Source organism: Scomber japonicus, chromosome 17 (genome assembly GCF_027409825.1).
Source record: "Scomber japonicus isolate fScoJap1 chromosome 17, fScoJap1.pri, whole genome shotgun sequence".
Lineage (NCBI taxonomy): Eukaryota > Metazoa > Chordata > Actinopteri > Scombriformes > Scombridae > Scomber > Scomber japonicus.
The window spans coordinates 31,662,256-31,678,918 of NC_070594.1; the positions used below are offsets into that span (position 1 = coordinate 31,662,256).

The following is a 16,663-nucleotide window of genomic DNA, read 5'->3' on the forward strand; positions in this document are numbered from 1 at the left end:
CAAAATACCCTGTAACAACACATAGGGGGCGTCAACATTATATGTATTATATGTTTATTATGCCTGCTATTTTTGTTTTTCTTTCTATCTGCTGTACTCAGGTCTTTCTTGTGAAGCTGGGATAAATTGAGCACACAACTTGCAATGCTATTTTTGTGGGGATTTTCTTTCCTGTTACTTTATAGTTTTCCCCAATTTTGGAGAGTAGCTCACAATTTTGGCTTTCTAACTTACAAAAGGAAATAATAATAATAATAAACAAACAAAACAGAGTCAGTACAATTTTAGTACAGATAACCCCTCACAAAAATGGTGACAAATTAGCATAAATGTGACACAGATAAGGCTCAAAATACAGCTTAACTATGGTTTAAATACAGCAGTGGCTCCTCTACAAACGGAAGAACACAGAAACACATTCAACACACTGCACCCTAAATTCTCAAAAATATCTGTGTTAATGTATCAGATTTAGCAGCTATTTCAGTTCACATAGAGAGTAACATTCATTCTGCTTTACACATTTGATGAACAAAAACACAAACAGCAAAAACAAATAATCATTCACAGGTAGCAAACAGTGCTCGGCACATGCAAGGTTTTCAGCCCACAAGCATCTGCAATCCTACCAAAACAATCGCACAAAATGTGGTCTTTTATAAATGCATCAAACATCTTTACACCATTATTTTACAGAATTGTTCAAAAAATAACATCAAAAAAAGATATTTACCCTTGAAACCAGTGGTTATTTCCAGCAGAAAGTAGCGCGTTACTGTTGTACTTCCTGTATTTTTCCCAGCATTCTCTGACCACTCAGCAGGCATACCGCTCCAAGAAACGGTAAAACCACACCCCCTGCTGTCCAAAGTAAGCATCCCCAGCCAGATCACAGTACAGTGGAGAACTTTGTAAATGTGGACTTTATCTTCTTTAGATTTTACTATTACCACCTGGTTACACTTGCAAAAGTGATCTTGATCTAAATGAGCACTGAAGCTGCTCTGAGGCTCGTGGTGGCCTGACTCTATATTTACTCACTTCACAATGATTTTTTCTGAGTGAATAAAAAAGACAACACCTCCTCTTTATTGAAGCCTACCGCTAGAAGTCGCATGACAAAGGAAAATGCTTCCTTTGAGCCATTTTTACATGGTTTGTTGATGTTGCATGGGAACCAGCAGAACATAGTAGGATTGGGAGGGGGAGGGAGGCCTTAAAGAAACAGGCTCTGAAACTCACCATCAGGATCAAGGATTTATTATTTTATTTTTTTTATTTTAAATCATGCAAAGGGATTCCATTAGAGCCCCTGATTTAAAACATAGACCTGGAAATGTGCATGATATAAAAAAAGGGTCACAAATACAAATTACATTTTTTCAGATGCATTTTTGGGGAACATTTTACACAGTATTTTTTTCTTTAGCATTTTTCATTTTTGGGATCTATTCAACTTCTTCTTCAACTTCAACTTCAACTTTATTTAGCACTTTAAAACAACCACAGCTGAAACAAAGTGCTGTACATAAATAGATAACACAACACAGGAACGTAAAACAATTAACAAATTGTTTATTGTTTTTAAAACAAATTAAAAACAATTGTTTTTAAAACAAATTAAAAACAATTGTTTTTAAAACAAATTAAAAACAATAAAACAATAATTAAAACAAACAAACCATAAAACCATAAAACACTAAAACAGGAGCAGAGTCTCATGCTGGGTTGAAAGCCAAGGAATAAAAATGGGTTTTAAGACGAGTTTTAAAAATAGACAGTGAGGACGCTTGTCTAATATTTAAAGGAAGCTCGTTCCATAGTTTAGGAGCAGCTACAGAAAAGGCTCTATCCCCTCTGAGCTCCCGCTTTGACCTCGGTACCTCCAGGAGCAGCAGGTCAGCTGACCTGAGGCACCGAGCAGGAGCGTGGGGGTGAAGGAGCTCAGAGAGGTAGAGCGGGGCCAGTCCATTTAAAGATTTAAAAACAAATAAAAGAATCTTAAAATGGACTCTAAAGTGCACAGGTAGCCAGTGGAGGGATGCCAGGATGGGCGTTATGTGCTCCCTCTTACGTACTCCAGTTAAGAGGCGAGCAGCTGCATTTTGCACCAACTGGAGACGTGCGAGGGAGGACTGACTGCCTCCAAAATAAAGTGCATTGCAGTAATCCAGCCGGGATGTGATGAAGGCATGGATTACTGTTTCAAAGTGCTGTAGTGTGAGGAAGGGCTTTACTTTTGCCAGCTGTCTAATATGAAAAAAGCTGGACTTCACCACAGCACTAATTTGCCGATCCAATTTAAAATCTCTGTCCATCTTAAAACCCAAATTTGAGACTGTTGGATTAAAATAATCTGCCAAAGGACCCAAGTCAAATGGAGGGGGTTCACAAAGGCCACTAGGACCAAACACCATCACTTCTGTTTTTTTCTTGTTGAAGTTTAAAACGTTCAAGGCCATCCAGGCTTTGATGTCTTCAAGACATGCCAGAAGTGGTGTTAGGGAGAAAGCATTTTTCTTTTTCAGCAGCACATATATCTGACTGTCGTCAGCATAAAAGTGAAAAGAGATGCCATGCTTTCTCAGGATGGAGCCCAGTGGCAGTAAATACAGCGAGAAGAGCAGGGGCCCTAAAATCGACCCCTGTGGAACCCCATACGGCAGTGAAGCAGAGCTGGATTTGGAAGTTCCAAGGCTCACACTCATGCTTCTGTCAGGCAGATAAGATCTGAGCCACTCCAGTGCAGTACCACATATGCCCACTAGGTGGCGTAGCCGAGCCACTAGGGTGTTGTGGTCCACGGTATCAAAAGCTGCAGTTAGGTCCAACAGGACAAGAATGACATGGTCACCAGAGTCATTTGCTAATAAGATATCATTAAAAACCCGTAGTAAGGCTGACTCGGTGCTGTGCAGGGTTTTGAAGCCTGACTGAAAGACCTCCAGGACATTGTGCTCATCCAGAAATGGCTTTAGCTGGGCATGAACAACTTTCTCCAATATTTTTGAGATAAAAGGCAGCTTGGAGATGGGCCTAAAATTGGCCAGCACGCTGCGGTCAAGGCCAGGTTTTTTAAGTAGCGACTGCACCACTGCATGTTTAAAACTTAGGGGAACGACTATTCAAAATAAACTACAGTGCAGCAATTAAATACAGCAGTTATAATTATATTTGGACAACAGTGATAGTCTATGGCATTGAGGATAAACTTTGGCTACACAGACAATATGAATAGGTTAAATTGCTTCATTCCATATCATAGAATTTATTAAGAAGAATATACACTCTCTACCGACTGGCTCTTTAATTTGGTACAATAAAACACATGGTACTCAGCATTTATACATTTAACTCAAAAAGTTTCAGTATACAGTATGGTTCAATATGGAACAGTCCCTGATCAGAAGTGGCCTGCAGTCTAATTTATCAGCTACTCATTGCTGTCCTGACATCCCTTTCACAACTCATATAACTGATGACTATCACATGACTGCCTTGTGACCCCAGTGATTCTCAGGTGACATCAATGCACAAACAATCCAAAAGTGCTTAAATAATATATTCATAATAAACAAAACACATGAATACAGTGAGAAAGTTTATTCTGTTTTCTGTGTCAGTGTTGATGGCATGCCTTTTATCTTAATTGTCAGCCAGAATGAATAATAATCATTAAACTGGTCAAATACTGTCGATGTCTTTGAAGCTGAATATAAATTTATCAAACAGAAATGATTAACAATATCAGAACAGAAGTGATGTACAAGTCAAAGCGGTGTAAAACAGCAAATAAACAAACATGAAAGACAACATAAATTTTTTTTAAACAGTATTTAACAGCAAGACTCTAATTTCTGATCCAATCAATGGGCGATGGCCTGCCAAGCCTGTCCAACCTGCACTGTTGGGGTCTTGCAGAAACCCCAGCATGCCCACTGTGTCAGCCAAGAGGTTCCCTGGAGCACATTTTCAGCTGCTGACCTAAAGCCCTGGGAGAGGGGAGGTACACATGGCACCACAACCAGGCCTTGAAGACAGTCCAGTCCAGCTGAAGACCTTGACAGGCTTAATAGCCTCGGCTCGTGGCAGCTGCAGGTGGACCGGGGGAGACAGTTGAGTACATCGCTACAACAACAGGCCGGTTTTGGTTTTATCATCCATCTCCCATGAGCGAAAGAAAGCAAAATACCAGGAACTGGTTGAGATCTGCAGAGGGAATGGGTGGAAGGCCCGTTGTGAACCCATTGAGGTGGGCTGCAGGAGATTTCCAGGGCAGTCTCTGCATCGCGCACTCAGGCTCCTTGGCACCAGAGGTTTGCAGGAGAGCAAGGCCACCAACAAAATCTGTGAAGCTGCAGAGAGGGCTTCCATGTGATTGTGGATCAAAAGGGGGGATCCATGGTGTAGCATGCTCACCATGGATCAAAGACCCGAAACACCCAATGACCCTGGGTCTTCACGTGTCCAAGCTGCCCATCTATGCGGATGGTGTTACCTTTAAACCATATGTGCAACAGATTTTTGGCACAAACTTAACCTAATACATCCTCATTGACCAACAGATTAGAAACAGACCAGAACACCCAACAACCCATACCTGAGATTCAATTTGACACCAAACAAGACCATCGTTATAGCCTCCATCATCTAACTACAGGCTGGGCTGACTTACCCTCAGTTCAGAATATTTTTTCTGTAAAATCTTAAGGCTTAAATTAGTTTATGATTATTATATATTGGCATTTCAGATTTTACATTCACTTGTGTTACAATGCTTTTTGTGCATAAACATTAGTTGTATCAGTCACAATTCAAAGTAAAAAGTACAATGCGCTCTTGTATAAAATGTTTTATCAATGAGCACCTTTATAATTACTGACAAAGCATTTCAATGTTAGCGCAAGTCAGTTGGGAATATTGGTAAAAACCAAACAGTGAAGAACTAAAGCAATACAGAGTTGGTTTAAAATGTTTCCTGCAGCAGCTAAAATGTTTTTAGTGCAGAGAACAGTGGAACTAAGAGCTGGATTTACTAGAAGATATGGCTGACCATTAATATTGATGCATGTACAATATGGTGTAATACAAACTGCAGTTTAATTTGAACCAACATTGCTATTGTGTTAGATTACATTGGACTGTATGAGTGTTCAAGAAATTATATTTCATGTTCTGTAAGTGTAGAGCTGCTGAACTCTGTCATCCTGAACTGACAAATGATTTAACTGTTGAAGTGAATTTCTACAACACAATGGAACACTATTATACTATTTTCATAGTCTTATTTCTTTAACTATTTTACTCTTATGAAGCACTTTGTAACCTTGTTCTGTGAAATGTGCTACATTACATCAAACCTTACTTATTTGCTTACGTAATAAAACTGACAAACCTTACAGTAGTCAGCAAAGACAGATCTTTCTTAAGTGCAAACATGTTTGGACACTACATTTAGATTTCATTGTGACAAACACAAGCTGACGCACATTGAAATCCTTCTGTGACCACAGAAAGTTAAATTGTCTTTTTTGACATTGAGATTCAAGATTAACTCATGAAGGTAATTTTGTTCTGCTTAGGCTAAAATACGGACTAGCTTGCAAAAGCAGGTTTTGCATATTTCTGAACACATTGTTTAAAGTCTGTCTAGGTGGAAATGGAATATGAATTAAGATGTAAAACAATATTTAGACTACCATATAGGTCAGTAGGACATGGAAATATTTTACAACTCATACCAACTCAATACTTGGCACAGATAGGGTAAAGTGCAGGATACTGTCTTCTGCATTATTTGTCACACATGTGTCCCAAAAGGTGAAGAGGATGTGTCTTATTTAGTCAGGCATGTAGTTCCAAAAGCTAGCCTACAGCAAACCATAAATGTCCTCTCTCCCTGACAGATTCATTACTGTAAATATTGGTTATATTTTGTGATGTGAATCAAAAATATTCCCATGCTTCTCACCAATAGGTATGATGAGATTTGGGTAGAGAAGAAGATGAGCAGGTCCTTTTGTAACAATACAAATTGCACAACACAAACAGTCAGTGATAAGATACAGCAAGTAAATCTAGCAGTTAAGTTTCTGGAGAATCCACAGAGTGTCTAACTTGCTCGGACAATATCCAAATTAAGGTTGCAGTTATATAGAATCCAGTCAGGTGTTTACGACAGTAGGACATGTCCAAACACTTAGGCTTCAGTGCTTGTACAGTGCTGAGTGCAGACACATCTTTTGGTTTATTTGTCTTTTTTTAAATGTTGTGCTGATCATCATGCATGTTGCTGTAAATAACAGCTAAGAGAGTATTATAATGATAATTGGCCATGAGGCCTGCTGGAGTTTCCTTCAGTATATAAATGTCACACTTTCACTCAGACACCATTTGAAACTAGACAAGAAAATAAATCTACAGATGCTACTGTGTATTATTAGTCTAGGACTGTTTGCTATGATATCTAAACACAGTATTTGAGGTAGGTTCAAATGTACTGATGAAAATAGGGTAAAGTCTGCTTTCTGGTAATAGCTTTCACTACACCAGTCATCTTTCCATGCTGTCCTATGCTGCTAATATGACATTTTAAATGATAGCAAATACCTCCCTCTAATTAATAATATATAATTTTTCAGAACCAAAAAAACATTACTGTTCTCTCATAACCCATATTTGTATAAAAATCAAAGTCAGGCTGGTGATATGGATAATGTAGTCTATTGTGGTATAGGTCCAATAAAAATGATGAACCAAGAAAATCATGACATCACATTGTTGCAAAAACCCTGTAAATCCAACACTGCCATTTGCAATATCTGCAATATTTTCCGCAGTGAGAGACACACATCTTCAGAGATGTTTAATGGAAGGAAACCTCAGAAGAAAAATCTCTGATGATTAACAGTTATTTCAATGTATTAAAGCTGTTTTTCCTTTAATAAAGTAATTGTGTTGAAGATGGGTTTTTATTCACTTTTTTTATTCATCATCTAACCTTAACCATATGGTGCAGTAGTTGACATGTACATATATTAGAGGAAGCAAGAATTAAACAAATGTTGGTACTGGATTAAAAACACCCCAAAATAAAACATTGTCAATTACACAAGTCAGGATTTTGCAAATTTGTCAGATATCAATGTTCTTGGCTCGCAATAGTGTTGAAATGAAAGTGTTTAAAAACTTGAAGAGTTCAGGGGTTTCATTCAGAATGGTTGTACAATGAAACTCTGTTCCACACTACAGTGTATTACTGAAGGTACAAAGTAACTGCAGAAATGTTGACAGTTGGCAGTATGAATTTTACAAGCTAAATTTCTCAGATGAACCTGAGCCACTTTGAGGACTGACATTAGGCAAAACACTAAATTCATTTAACCAATACTGTAGCTTCATCCAAGTTTGCCTCCATTTTAAGCATGTGAGTAACAAGCTTTAAATCTCCCTGATGCTTCAAGCTGGCTGTTTTTGACCTCACACAGGATTCTTCCCACTCCACCAACTTCAGTCAGTCTGCCAGCCTAAGCTGCTGCTGAACTTTCCAGGCACTCGTGAGCCTCTCAGCACAAACAGAGAATCAATCTCCTCATTTAACCTTCTTCAATCTCCCTGTCTACTGACTGATAGTGAAAAGTAATTCTAGTACCTTCAAATCAGCACTCATGTATTATTGGTGGAATGAAGGTGCAGAAGGCAGACTTGCACAATTGTCAAAATGTGAAACCCATGTTTCCAAATATTGCTTATTTTATCAGGAAAGTGCATTCATAAATAATTAATATGAAATTAAATACATTTTATTAATGAGGCCACAGATTTGTGGAAAAGAAAAAACATTCAACCAAGTAAATGTTCTCTTGAAAGGTATAGTTTGACATTTTGGGAAATGTGCTTTTTCGTTTTCTTGCTAAGAGCTGTGGATGATAAGAACAATGGGAGACTCTTAACAGACCACTACAACCCGCAAAGCAAGGGCCATGTGACCAACGGAGACAGCAGATGGTGTCAGTAAGCTACATTTCAGTAGCTTTATCAGACAGTAATGTTGGGTAACTCTGACCAGAATAGTAAAGTGCATAACGTAAGTTGGAAAACTTGCCTGTACAGCAAAAGAAAAAAAGAAGTATAGCATTTAGCAGTATTTGTGAAAAAAATATTTAAATATAAATCATTAACATCCATGCAAATATAACTAAGAAAAAAGTTAATCTCTATGTGAAAAAAACATTTAAGAATCCCTTCCATAGAATTTTATTATCACAGAATATGTATAGGTCCGCACCCAGCAAGAAACTTCCATTATCCTGTTGGCTCTGGTAACGACGAGGAAACTGTATCATACAAAAAGACAGCAAACATCATTTTCATAAACTATAATGCATCTATTGGAACAATGAATTCAAGAAAAACTCACATAACAGTGTGACATTGTAAGAGCTCACACAGTGAATAGCAGCTCTCAGGCAGTGGACATGCTAGCAGATCAGTTTGCTAGCGGTAGCGCTAGCTTGGTCACCCATGACAGCCACTTGACCCTCATCTCACAGGCTGTAGCGGCCCACAGAAAGCCATTAAACAAAGAGCTAGTGCCAGGCGGTGATTAGCTTAGTTCAAAGACTGGTTACATTTGTAGATAGCTAGTCTGGCTATGTCTAAAGTTCAAATATCTGCCTACGAACAAGCCTAAAGCTCAGGTATTAACACATTGTATCTTTCAGGAAGTCATTCTAGGAGACTATATATAGTACGCCACATTGAGTATAGATTGCAGACTTGATGGCAGACTTGATAAACATATTCTATCTATTTTTCCCTGCTTTGTGTCTTTATGCTGAACTTAGTTAATTGCCTCTTGGCTCAAGTATCATTCTTAACACATAGGCATGAGAGTGGTATATCTTTTCATCCAACTTTGCAAGAATGTAAATAAGCATATTTTATGCTACATCTGTATCAATTCAGATACTTCTGTCATTATTTCTGTCATTGGCCAAAAAGGGGAAAAAGCTAACAAACCCATGATAAATATTTACAAAATGGTCCCTGAATTAATTATAACTGTCCCCATCAATGCAACTGAACTATAAGTTTGGTAATAGTGAGAAAAGTACTGAAAGAATGAGTTCTTTATATGACTTGTGTTTGTCTGTCTGCAACAATCTACAACTTACATATGTGTGATACAAAACTATTATCAATGCATACTGAATGGTTTTACAGGTAAAGTGCTCTATTCCTGTGTGTGTGTGTGTGTGTGTGTGTGTGTGTGTGTGTGTGTGTGTGTGTGTGTGTGTGTGTGTGTGTGTGTGTGTGTGTGTGTTTTGGACAGGGTTTAACTTTTAGCTGTGTAGCTCACTTGTGAACTTTCATCTCAGGAACAAAAAAAGCTTTTAATCAGTGCGACAATACCCTGTTGTTGTAAAGTCAATGACTCTGTTTCACCCATTAGAGTGACATTCACCTCCTTGTGTGAAGTTTAACAGCTAATGAGAAGATAAGCGACATGATTCAGTGCCTTTTGGAATATTTGCTCTGTACAAGCCAAGGGTGTAGGAGTACGAAACAGCCTGTACAAACAGGAAAAATACATCTTTTAGCTTTGACAGTAACACCCAAACCTGATTTGACAAAGCTTATGTCAGGTTTTTTTTTCTGTTTTAATTTTCAATTCATGTTTAGAAACATTTCAAAAATAAATGTAACATATATAGCAATTTCACGCTTTTTCAAGATTTGTATTTGTGAAAAAGATTATAGCTTTAGATGTAACTTGACTTTGGTTGGAAACTTCTTCAGCTTTCAAACCTGACTTGAGTCATATTATGAGAACAACACTGATTGAATTAGTAACACATGTTTAAAAAAAACAACAACAAAAGCATCAACATACAGAGTTTGTCAGTAATACTAAAAAGTAAAGTCGAGACGCTTACACAACACATCACTTGTATGTTGTAACCACTGTTAAGACAACGCTACTCCACAGATTGAGGAAAACCTTGTGGGAAAGATGTGTTTCCAAGGAAGAAGAGGTGAGAAGCTGCAGGAAGCACACAGAGGTCCAGCGTGGGTGCAAACAAACAGCGAGACTCAGGAACCATTGGCAACAAAGGTGAGCGGTTGATGATGTCAGAGCAGATGACAGGCAGCGTGTGATTGGGTAAGTGTAGGGCACAGAGGGCAGGGAACAAGGCATACCGTCCAAATAGTAGAGGTAAGAGGGTCACACAGTCTAAATGTCTGTCTCACATCTCTATGTGAGCGTCTTTGGCTGGTGGTGTGTCCTTTAACGAGCCCGAGATAGTGTAGAACCTGCAGGAACATGTAAATAAGAAACAGTTATTAAGACAAATAGTCCTCCATATAAATAGTAATACACACAATAACAATAGCCATGTCTGATATAGCTCAATTGTCCTCTCATCTATCATTATCATCTAACTTCACAAGCTACTACCTGCAGTTTATACATCTGTCTAATTTGCAAAGGTGAAACATTGAAACATTTTAACAATTTTTAGTCCACTAAACTGTTTTTGGTTTAATGTGTGACTTTTTGAAGGCTACTAAATGCAACATTACATTTTAATAAATGGTTTGTGTTCACATTTGCAGTATGATGTTTTTGAAAGCCAAAATGTAATATCTTTTCTTAGATGGATAACCAGAAGGCTATTTATATCACATTTTAAGTACTTTATAACAATAATTCCAAGTAGTATAATTAAAGTACTATAAAAGAAATGCACATATGTACAAACACACATATGAAAGCCATGATTTAATGAGGTGGAGAAGAAAAACAAGGTCAAAGGCAGAATCCTAATGTCATTTGTTTGGATACACAGACAATTATCACTGCATGACACAAAAGCATCTGGATATATGTCGAGCTCTTTGTTCAGCAGATCAGTTAAAAATAATGCAGGGAGGAATATCACAGCTCAAACTAAACTAGACTCTTTGACTTAACTGTTTATATGAATCATGCCAGATTAAGTACTAATAGCCACAACCTTTTGTAGTTGTGAAAAGCCAGGTTTCTCTCCTGACAATTCAAATTAGTCAGTGTTGTCAGTTTCCTTCCATATGTTTTCAATCAAACTTCACACAAGGATGAGACCCATTCACAGTAAACACCTTCACATTGAATGACTACAAAGAAACACAAACGTTATCATTATTATCAGACTGTCCTAACAAGTCTCTAAAGACTCTCCAGCTGGTCCAGAATGCAGCTGCTTGTGTTCTGACAAAAACTAGAAAGAGAGATCATATTACTCCCATCTTGGCTTCACTGCATTGGCTTCCTGTAAAATTCAGAATAGAATTCAAAATCCTTCTCCTCACCTTCAAAACTCTTAATGGTCAGGCTCCATCATATCTTAAAGAGCTGATAGTACCTTATGTACCTACTAGAAGACTGCGCTCCCAGCATGCAGGTCTACTTGTGGTTCCTAGTATCTCTAAAAGTAGAACAGGAGGAAGAGCCTTCAGTTATCAGGCTCCTCTCCTGTGGAACCAATCAAATCTGAACGAGTGGCTTTAGGCTATCGTAATTACTGTAGTAGCAGCACAACTAAATGGCCCTATTTTGTTGGTGTTGGTCAGTAGGCTACGTAGACAAATGGTCTCCTTATCTGTCAGTTTTATTCGTGTTTGTTGCTGAAATACGATTGGGAGGCTGCACAGGTTGTCTCATTTTGGCAGGGGACCAGAAGTTTTATGCTGATTCTGTGTCTGACTTCCTGTCTGGTTCAATCTGCTCTGTTGAGCTAGATGCAATTTAGAAACTGCGCCGTCAAAAATAGAATAGTTACAGACTGTAGTTTTAATGGCATTGAAAATATCTTTGCCCTTGCTAGTGTCATGCAAAGACACCAATTTCAATAACTCCTTTTGCAATTCGAACGATTCTTGTGTAAATGAGACGTGAGTTAACATCCTTGACAATTGTACTCTCATCCTACACTAAGGAGAAGTACTTGCCGTCATGCATGACTTGTCTTAAACATGACTCTGAATTATAAAAAATCTTTGCGACCATTTCAAAGTTCTTAGCCATGTTATCATCTCCAAAAGCTTTAACCATCTTCACTGCATATCACTTCACTGTTGACCTTTTTACAAGGGCTTCTTTGCTTTAGCAAGCTTTGTAGTCGTGACTTTGGTAAAAAGGCTGCTGTTGGTGTATTTTTCCTTTGAGGTCAGCATTGATAGTGGTTCTGGCAGCTCTGGTGTTCATATCATATTTGTCTTTGTGCATTGTTCTGTAGTGGCGACTCAAGTTGAAATCCTTTATGACCGTGTTTCTAGGCACACAAAATAAATAGGTTTCCCTTTGAATTCTGGAAAAAATATAATTTGTTTCCCATCTTGCCTGGAGTACATGATTCTCTCGGTCCAGTTGTGGAGTACACCTGGCAAGACCAAAATGTCTTGGCTCGAGGCCTATTGCATTTTGAGGGAGCCCCCCTTTATCGGTGGACAGTATAATTGGTCAAATGTTCTACTTTCCCAACGCCTGTGAAATTAACAATTATTAATCATGGGCCACACTGAGTGAGGAAGGACCATATCTTCTGTAGATATAGTAGTTTTTGTGGTTTCTCTTCATTTCAGACCACGCTATGGCAGACCAGAGTGCTTGTCACAGGGGGGCCCCAAAAACAGAGTGCGGCCTTTGCTGCCATGTGCAGTATGTTCAGTTTCTGAGACGGAGTCTGAAGGAACATATTGAGACTGCACAAGCTTCAGCTTCCAAACAGTTGAAAAGACACACTGAACTATACAATCGCAAGGTCCGGGGAGCTCCAGTTACTGGTGTCTCTGACCTACCTGGTAGTGAGGGTGGTCCACTCCCTTGACCTGTTTCGGTGGGATTTCAATCTCATGATCCTCAGCAGCCGGACTCAGAGTTAGGTAATGTGGTATCTGCTCAGGGTGACAGTTCTTGCGCTGCCCTGGCTGATGTTGCTGGGTCAAATGACCACATTCCCACCCTACACAATGCTGCTCCAGTTCCACCAGTGGAACCATCTTGCAGCATCAGGTCTAGTACAGGGAGGTTGCTTAGGCCTGTGACTAGACTTATTGAGATAATGGACCAAAGGATGAAGACATTTTGATAGGTGGTTTATTGTAGTTCAGGACAGTGAACTAAGGTCCAAATAGTTTCTCAGTTGAGTGTTGTTTTATTTTGTTAAGTGATATGGATGGGAGCGAGCACCTTTCTTGCTGCTTGGTACTGTATGTTATTACATGTATGACAGATGTTACAAATTTATCGAGATGTACATTTGTTTTTTCTTTGTTTTTTTTTAACTCCTACATGGCTGGGTTTAGGCTCACGTACAGTGTCAATGAGGGACAAGTTTTCTGATACTTAGGTCCCCAAGTGTTGATTATTGATGAGAGATTGTGTAGTCATATTGTGTATTAGACATGTAACAGGCATGTTTACGGGGGATGGTTAAGGGGCTTTGGCCAGCCTCTTTCTCCTCTAATAGAGTTGGCTTCCTCTGTTGCTTTTGCTGATTGTTGTTCTGGTTTGTACTCATGTTTAGTACCTGATGTATTGTCTACGTGGTCAGATTTTTTTTTTCTGGATGCTGGTGTGTGCAAGTGGAATTCAGCAAGTGGATTTGTTGTGTATGTATTTATGTCAGTGCAATATGCCAGTATGAGAGGATTGAGCCCATGAGCTGTGCCTATGTGACTGAGTGGATTTTCATGCTGTATTCAGGTAATAAACTGTCAAAAGTCCAAGAGTGTCAGCCCATACTTCACACAACACAACGCAGACTGAAGGAGACTGAACAACAGTTACACTGGCATGTTAAGAGTAAAGAGAAAGATTAATCACAGGTTCATCTCTTACATCAACTCTTACATATCTAGTAAGCATTTTTTCTACAGTGCCACTTCTGTTAAACTAACAATTACAACAATAGACCTCTGGCAATTTCACCTCAGCAGTTACAGTAGTATATGTCAGAAATGCCTTTGAACATTTCTTTAAGTCTGCGGATAATTGCTTTTCCAGCTCACTGAGGGAAAAACTGTATTCCCATTTATTGCCATTTTGAAATAGCTTTCCTTTTACAATTACTTCAGCTCCATTTATCTACAGGCTTATGGCACTGCCACCATATGTCAAGTTATCAGAAGTTAGGCTATGATAAGTACTACGCAATTCTTAAATTGTATTCTTTGCCCGTATTTACAAAGGTTCCCAAAATACCACAGATATGTGTATAATGAATGGAAAGAGGAGAATGTAACTCCTATGTAGTTTTATGGGTGTTGGGTTTTCTTGTTTGTTTTTGTTCTTTTTTTTTTGTTTTTTGTTTTTTGGGGGTGGGAGGGCTGCTTTGTTTTGATTTTAGCAGCTTTGAGCACTTCCATTTGCACTATGGGAGAATAGCATGTAGCACACTCATGAATCAGTCAGGTTTTAGGATGCATACTCACTGTTCTGAGTATACATTATTTTCTCCACTTCCAAAACTTGTTTAGAATTAGTATGTAGTGTGGAACATGTTACATTGTTGTGACTCTGCACCATAAAAAGGCTGCATTCACTTGAAATGTGTATGTGCATGGATAAACAAACAATATCCTGGATGGAAGGTATAAAGCTTCTGTTATACTTGTTCTGTAGCAATGCCATAGGTTAACACCTTAGCTGATGTGCTGCTATAGAGATGACATGCAAGAGTTTGGATTGGTCGGCTTGGGTTACTTTTGTTTCCCCCTACAAGTTTACAATAGCAAGAGAGTTTGCTGAGTGAAGACAAGTTGAAAAGGTGCTAACACACATCTAGCATAGTTATCTCCACTCGTAACCTTCTGTTCAGAGCATCTTTCATCTATAACAGTAGATGAAAGAATGTTAAATACTGCAATATAACAGGGTGGGTATTCCCATAATGTAAAAAAAATACTGCAGAATGTAATTACAGCATGACAACTGTTGAATTTGTGCTATTAAATGGCAAAATTAAAATGGCAAGACTAAGTTATGACACTGAAAACATTTGAAATGTGTCAATTAGTGCTAAGAGTTAATTAATCAACTACCCAACTAATGCTGGGCTTACACCAAACAATTTTCACAGTCCCAGACTAAAGACTGACTGTCTTTGGTACTGGACTGGAGTTAGACTGGAGTCTCAGCGCGCTCCCGTCATCTCGATCGTTAAATTTAACGTGGTAATCTGCAGTCTGCGACTGTGTTTCATACCAGTCTTTCCCTAGTCTTGGGCTTGCCATTATATCAAACGTGTTTGATATTATCGCAAGTCGCAGTGACGTAACACGATCAACAACCAATAGATTAGCTATATATACAGTGTTTCCTCTATGTACATTCAACAGCGGCGCACCGCTTCTACCTGCTCAGACCTCACAGTCAGCAGTAGAAGCGGAGGAGAGCAGCAGGGGAATCTAGCGCACATAGTTTGTATGGAAGCCTAATGATGGAAAAAGTAAAACTGACTACAAAAATGAATTATTATTATTTATCTTTTATTTACAGAAAATACCTCTTTTTGTGTAGCATACATGTGTATGTTATTTTGTTAAAGCTATCAGACATTAACATTTAGTTGTTTTGTTTCAATTATTAATTAATATTACTTTAACAACTCAGGGACTTCCAAGCAGTAACATGTTCAAGCACTTTTTTGCATTGTCAATTTGAAAAAATGTTTTTGTTTTTGAATGAAGGGGTGGGAATTTTAAAAATATTTTATGCCTCTTTGATATAAACCACTGCACAGACAAGAGCAGCTGTTTCTCCTCCATTTTTGTAAAATGTCTGCTGTGCATGATGGGAAAAATTGCGTGATGGGAAAAAAACCCTAAAATAAACTAGTTGTAGTCTTGTAAATAGTGACCCTATAAGATTCACAGTCTTTGTAAAATCTAGTCTGAGACTAGTCTGAGACTAAAAACTCTAAACACTAGTCTTTAGTGAGCTGATAGTCTTTTAGAGTCTTTTCTAAATGTTTTCAAAGTCTTCTGCTGTGTGGGTAGCATTAATCAATTAATTAGAGTGTTAAATGACATAAGGTTGAACAATGACTCAGGCAAGGTGTCAGTTCTGGTCCTGTTGGATCTCAGTGCTGCGTTTGACACTGTGGATCACAGTATACTGTTGAACAGGTTGCAAACTTGGGCAGGACTCAGCGGAACAGTCCTAGACTGGTTCAGGTCCTACTTGGAAGAGCGGAGTTATTTTGTGACCATTGGAAGTTATGAATCTGATCGAGTGGCTATGACATGTGGAGTTCCTCAGGGGTCAGTTCTTGGACCCCTTCTGTTCAGTCTATCTATATATGCTGCCCTTGGGTCAAATTCTGCAGAACTCTAATGTAGACTATCACAGTTATGCAGATGACACACAGATATACCTGGCACTGTCCCCAGATGACTACAGTCCAATACAGTCATTGTGTCACTGTTTAGAGCAAGTAACTAATTGGATGAACCAAAATTTCCTTCAATTAAATCAGGACAAAACTGAGGTCATTGTTTTTGGCAATAAAGAGAAGAGGATTGCTGTCAGTAAACATCTGGAGTCACTCTCTCTAAAAACTAGGGACCAAGTCCGAAACCTTGGCGTGCTGATAGACCCAGATCTGACCTTCAGCAG

The 16,663-nt window shown here is 38.6% G+C and overlaps 1 protein-coding gene across 1 annotated transcript in view; it reads right to left on the reverse strand.

The window, feature by feature from the left end:
• Positions 1–10,099: 10,099 nt before the first annotated feature.
• Positions 10,100–16,663, reverse strand: part of opn5 (opsin 5) — a 57,772-nt gene continuing 51,208 nt past the window's right edge. The window contains exon 7 of the mRNA XM_053337257.1: positions 10,100–10,317. Within this exon, the coding sequence (XP_053193232.1) occupies positions 10,251–10,317 (67 nt within the window). The 3' untranslated portion in view covers positions 10,100–10,250. The remainder of the gene's footprint in view (positions 10,318–16,663) is intronic.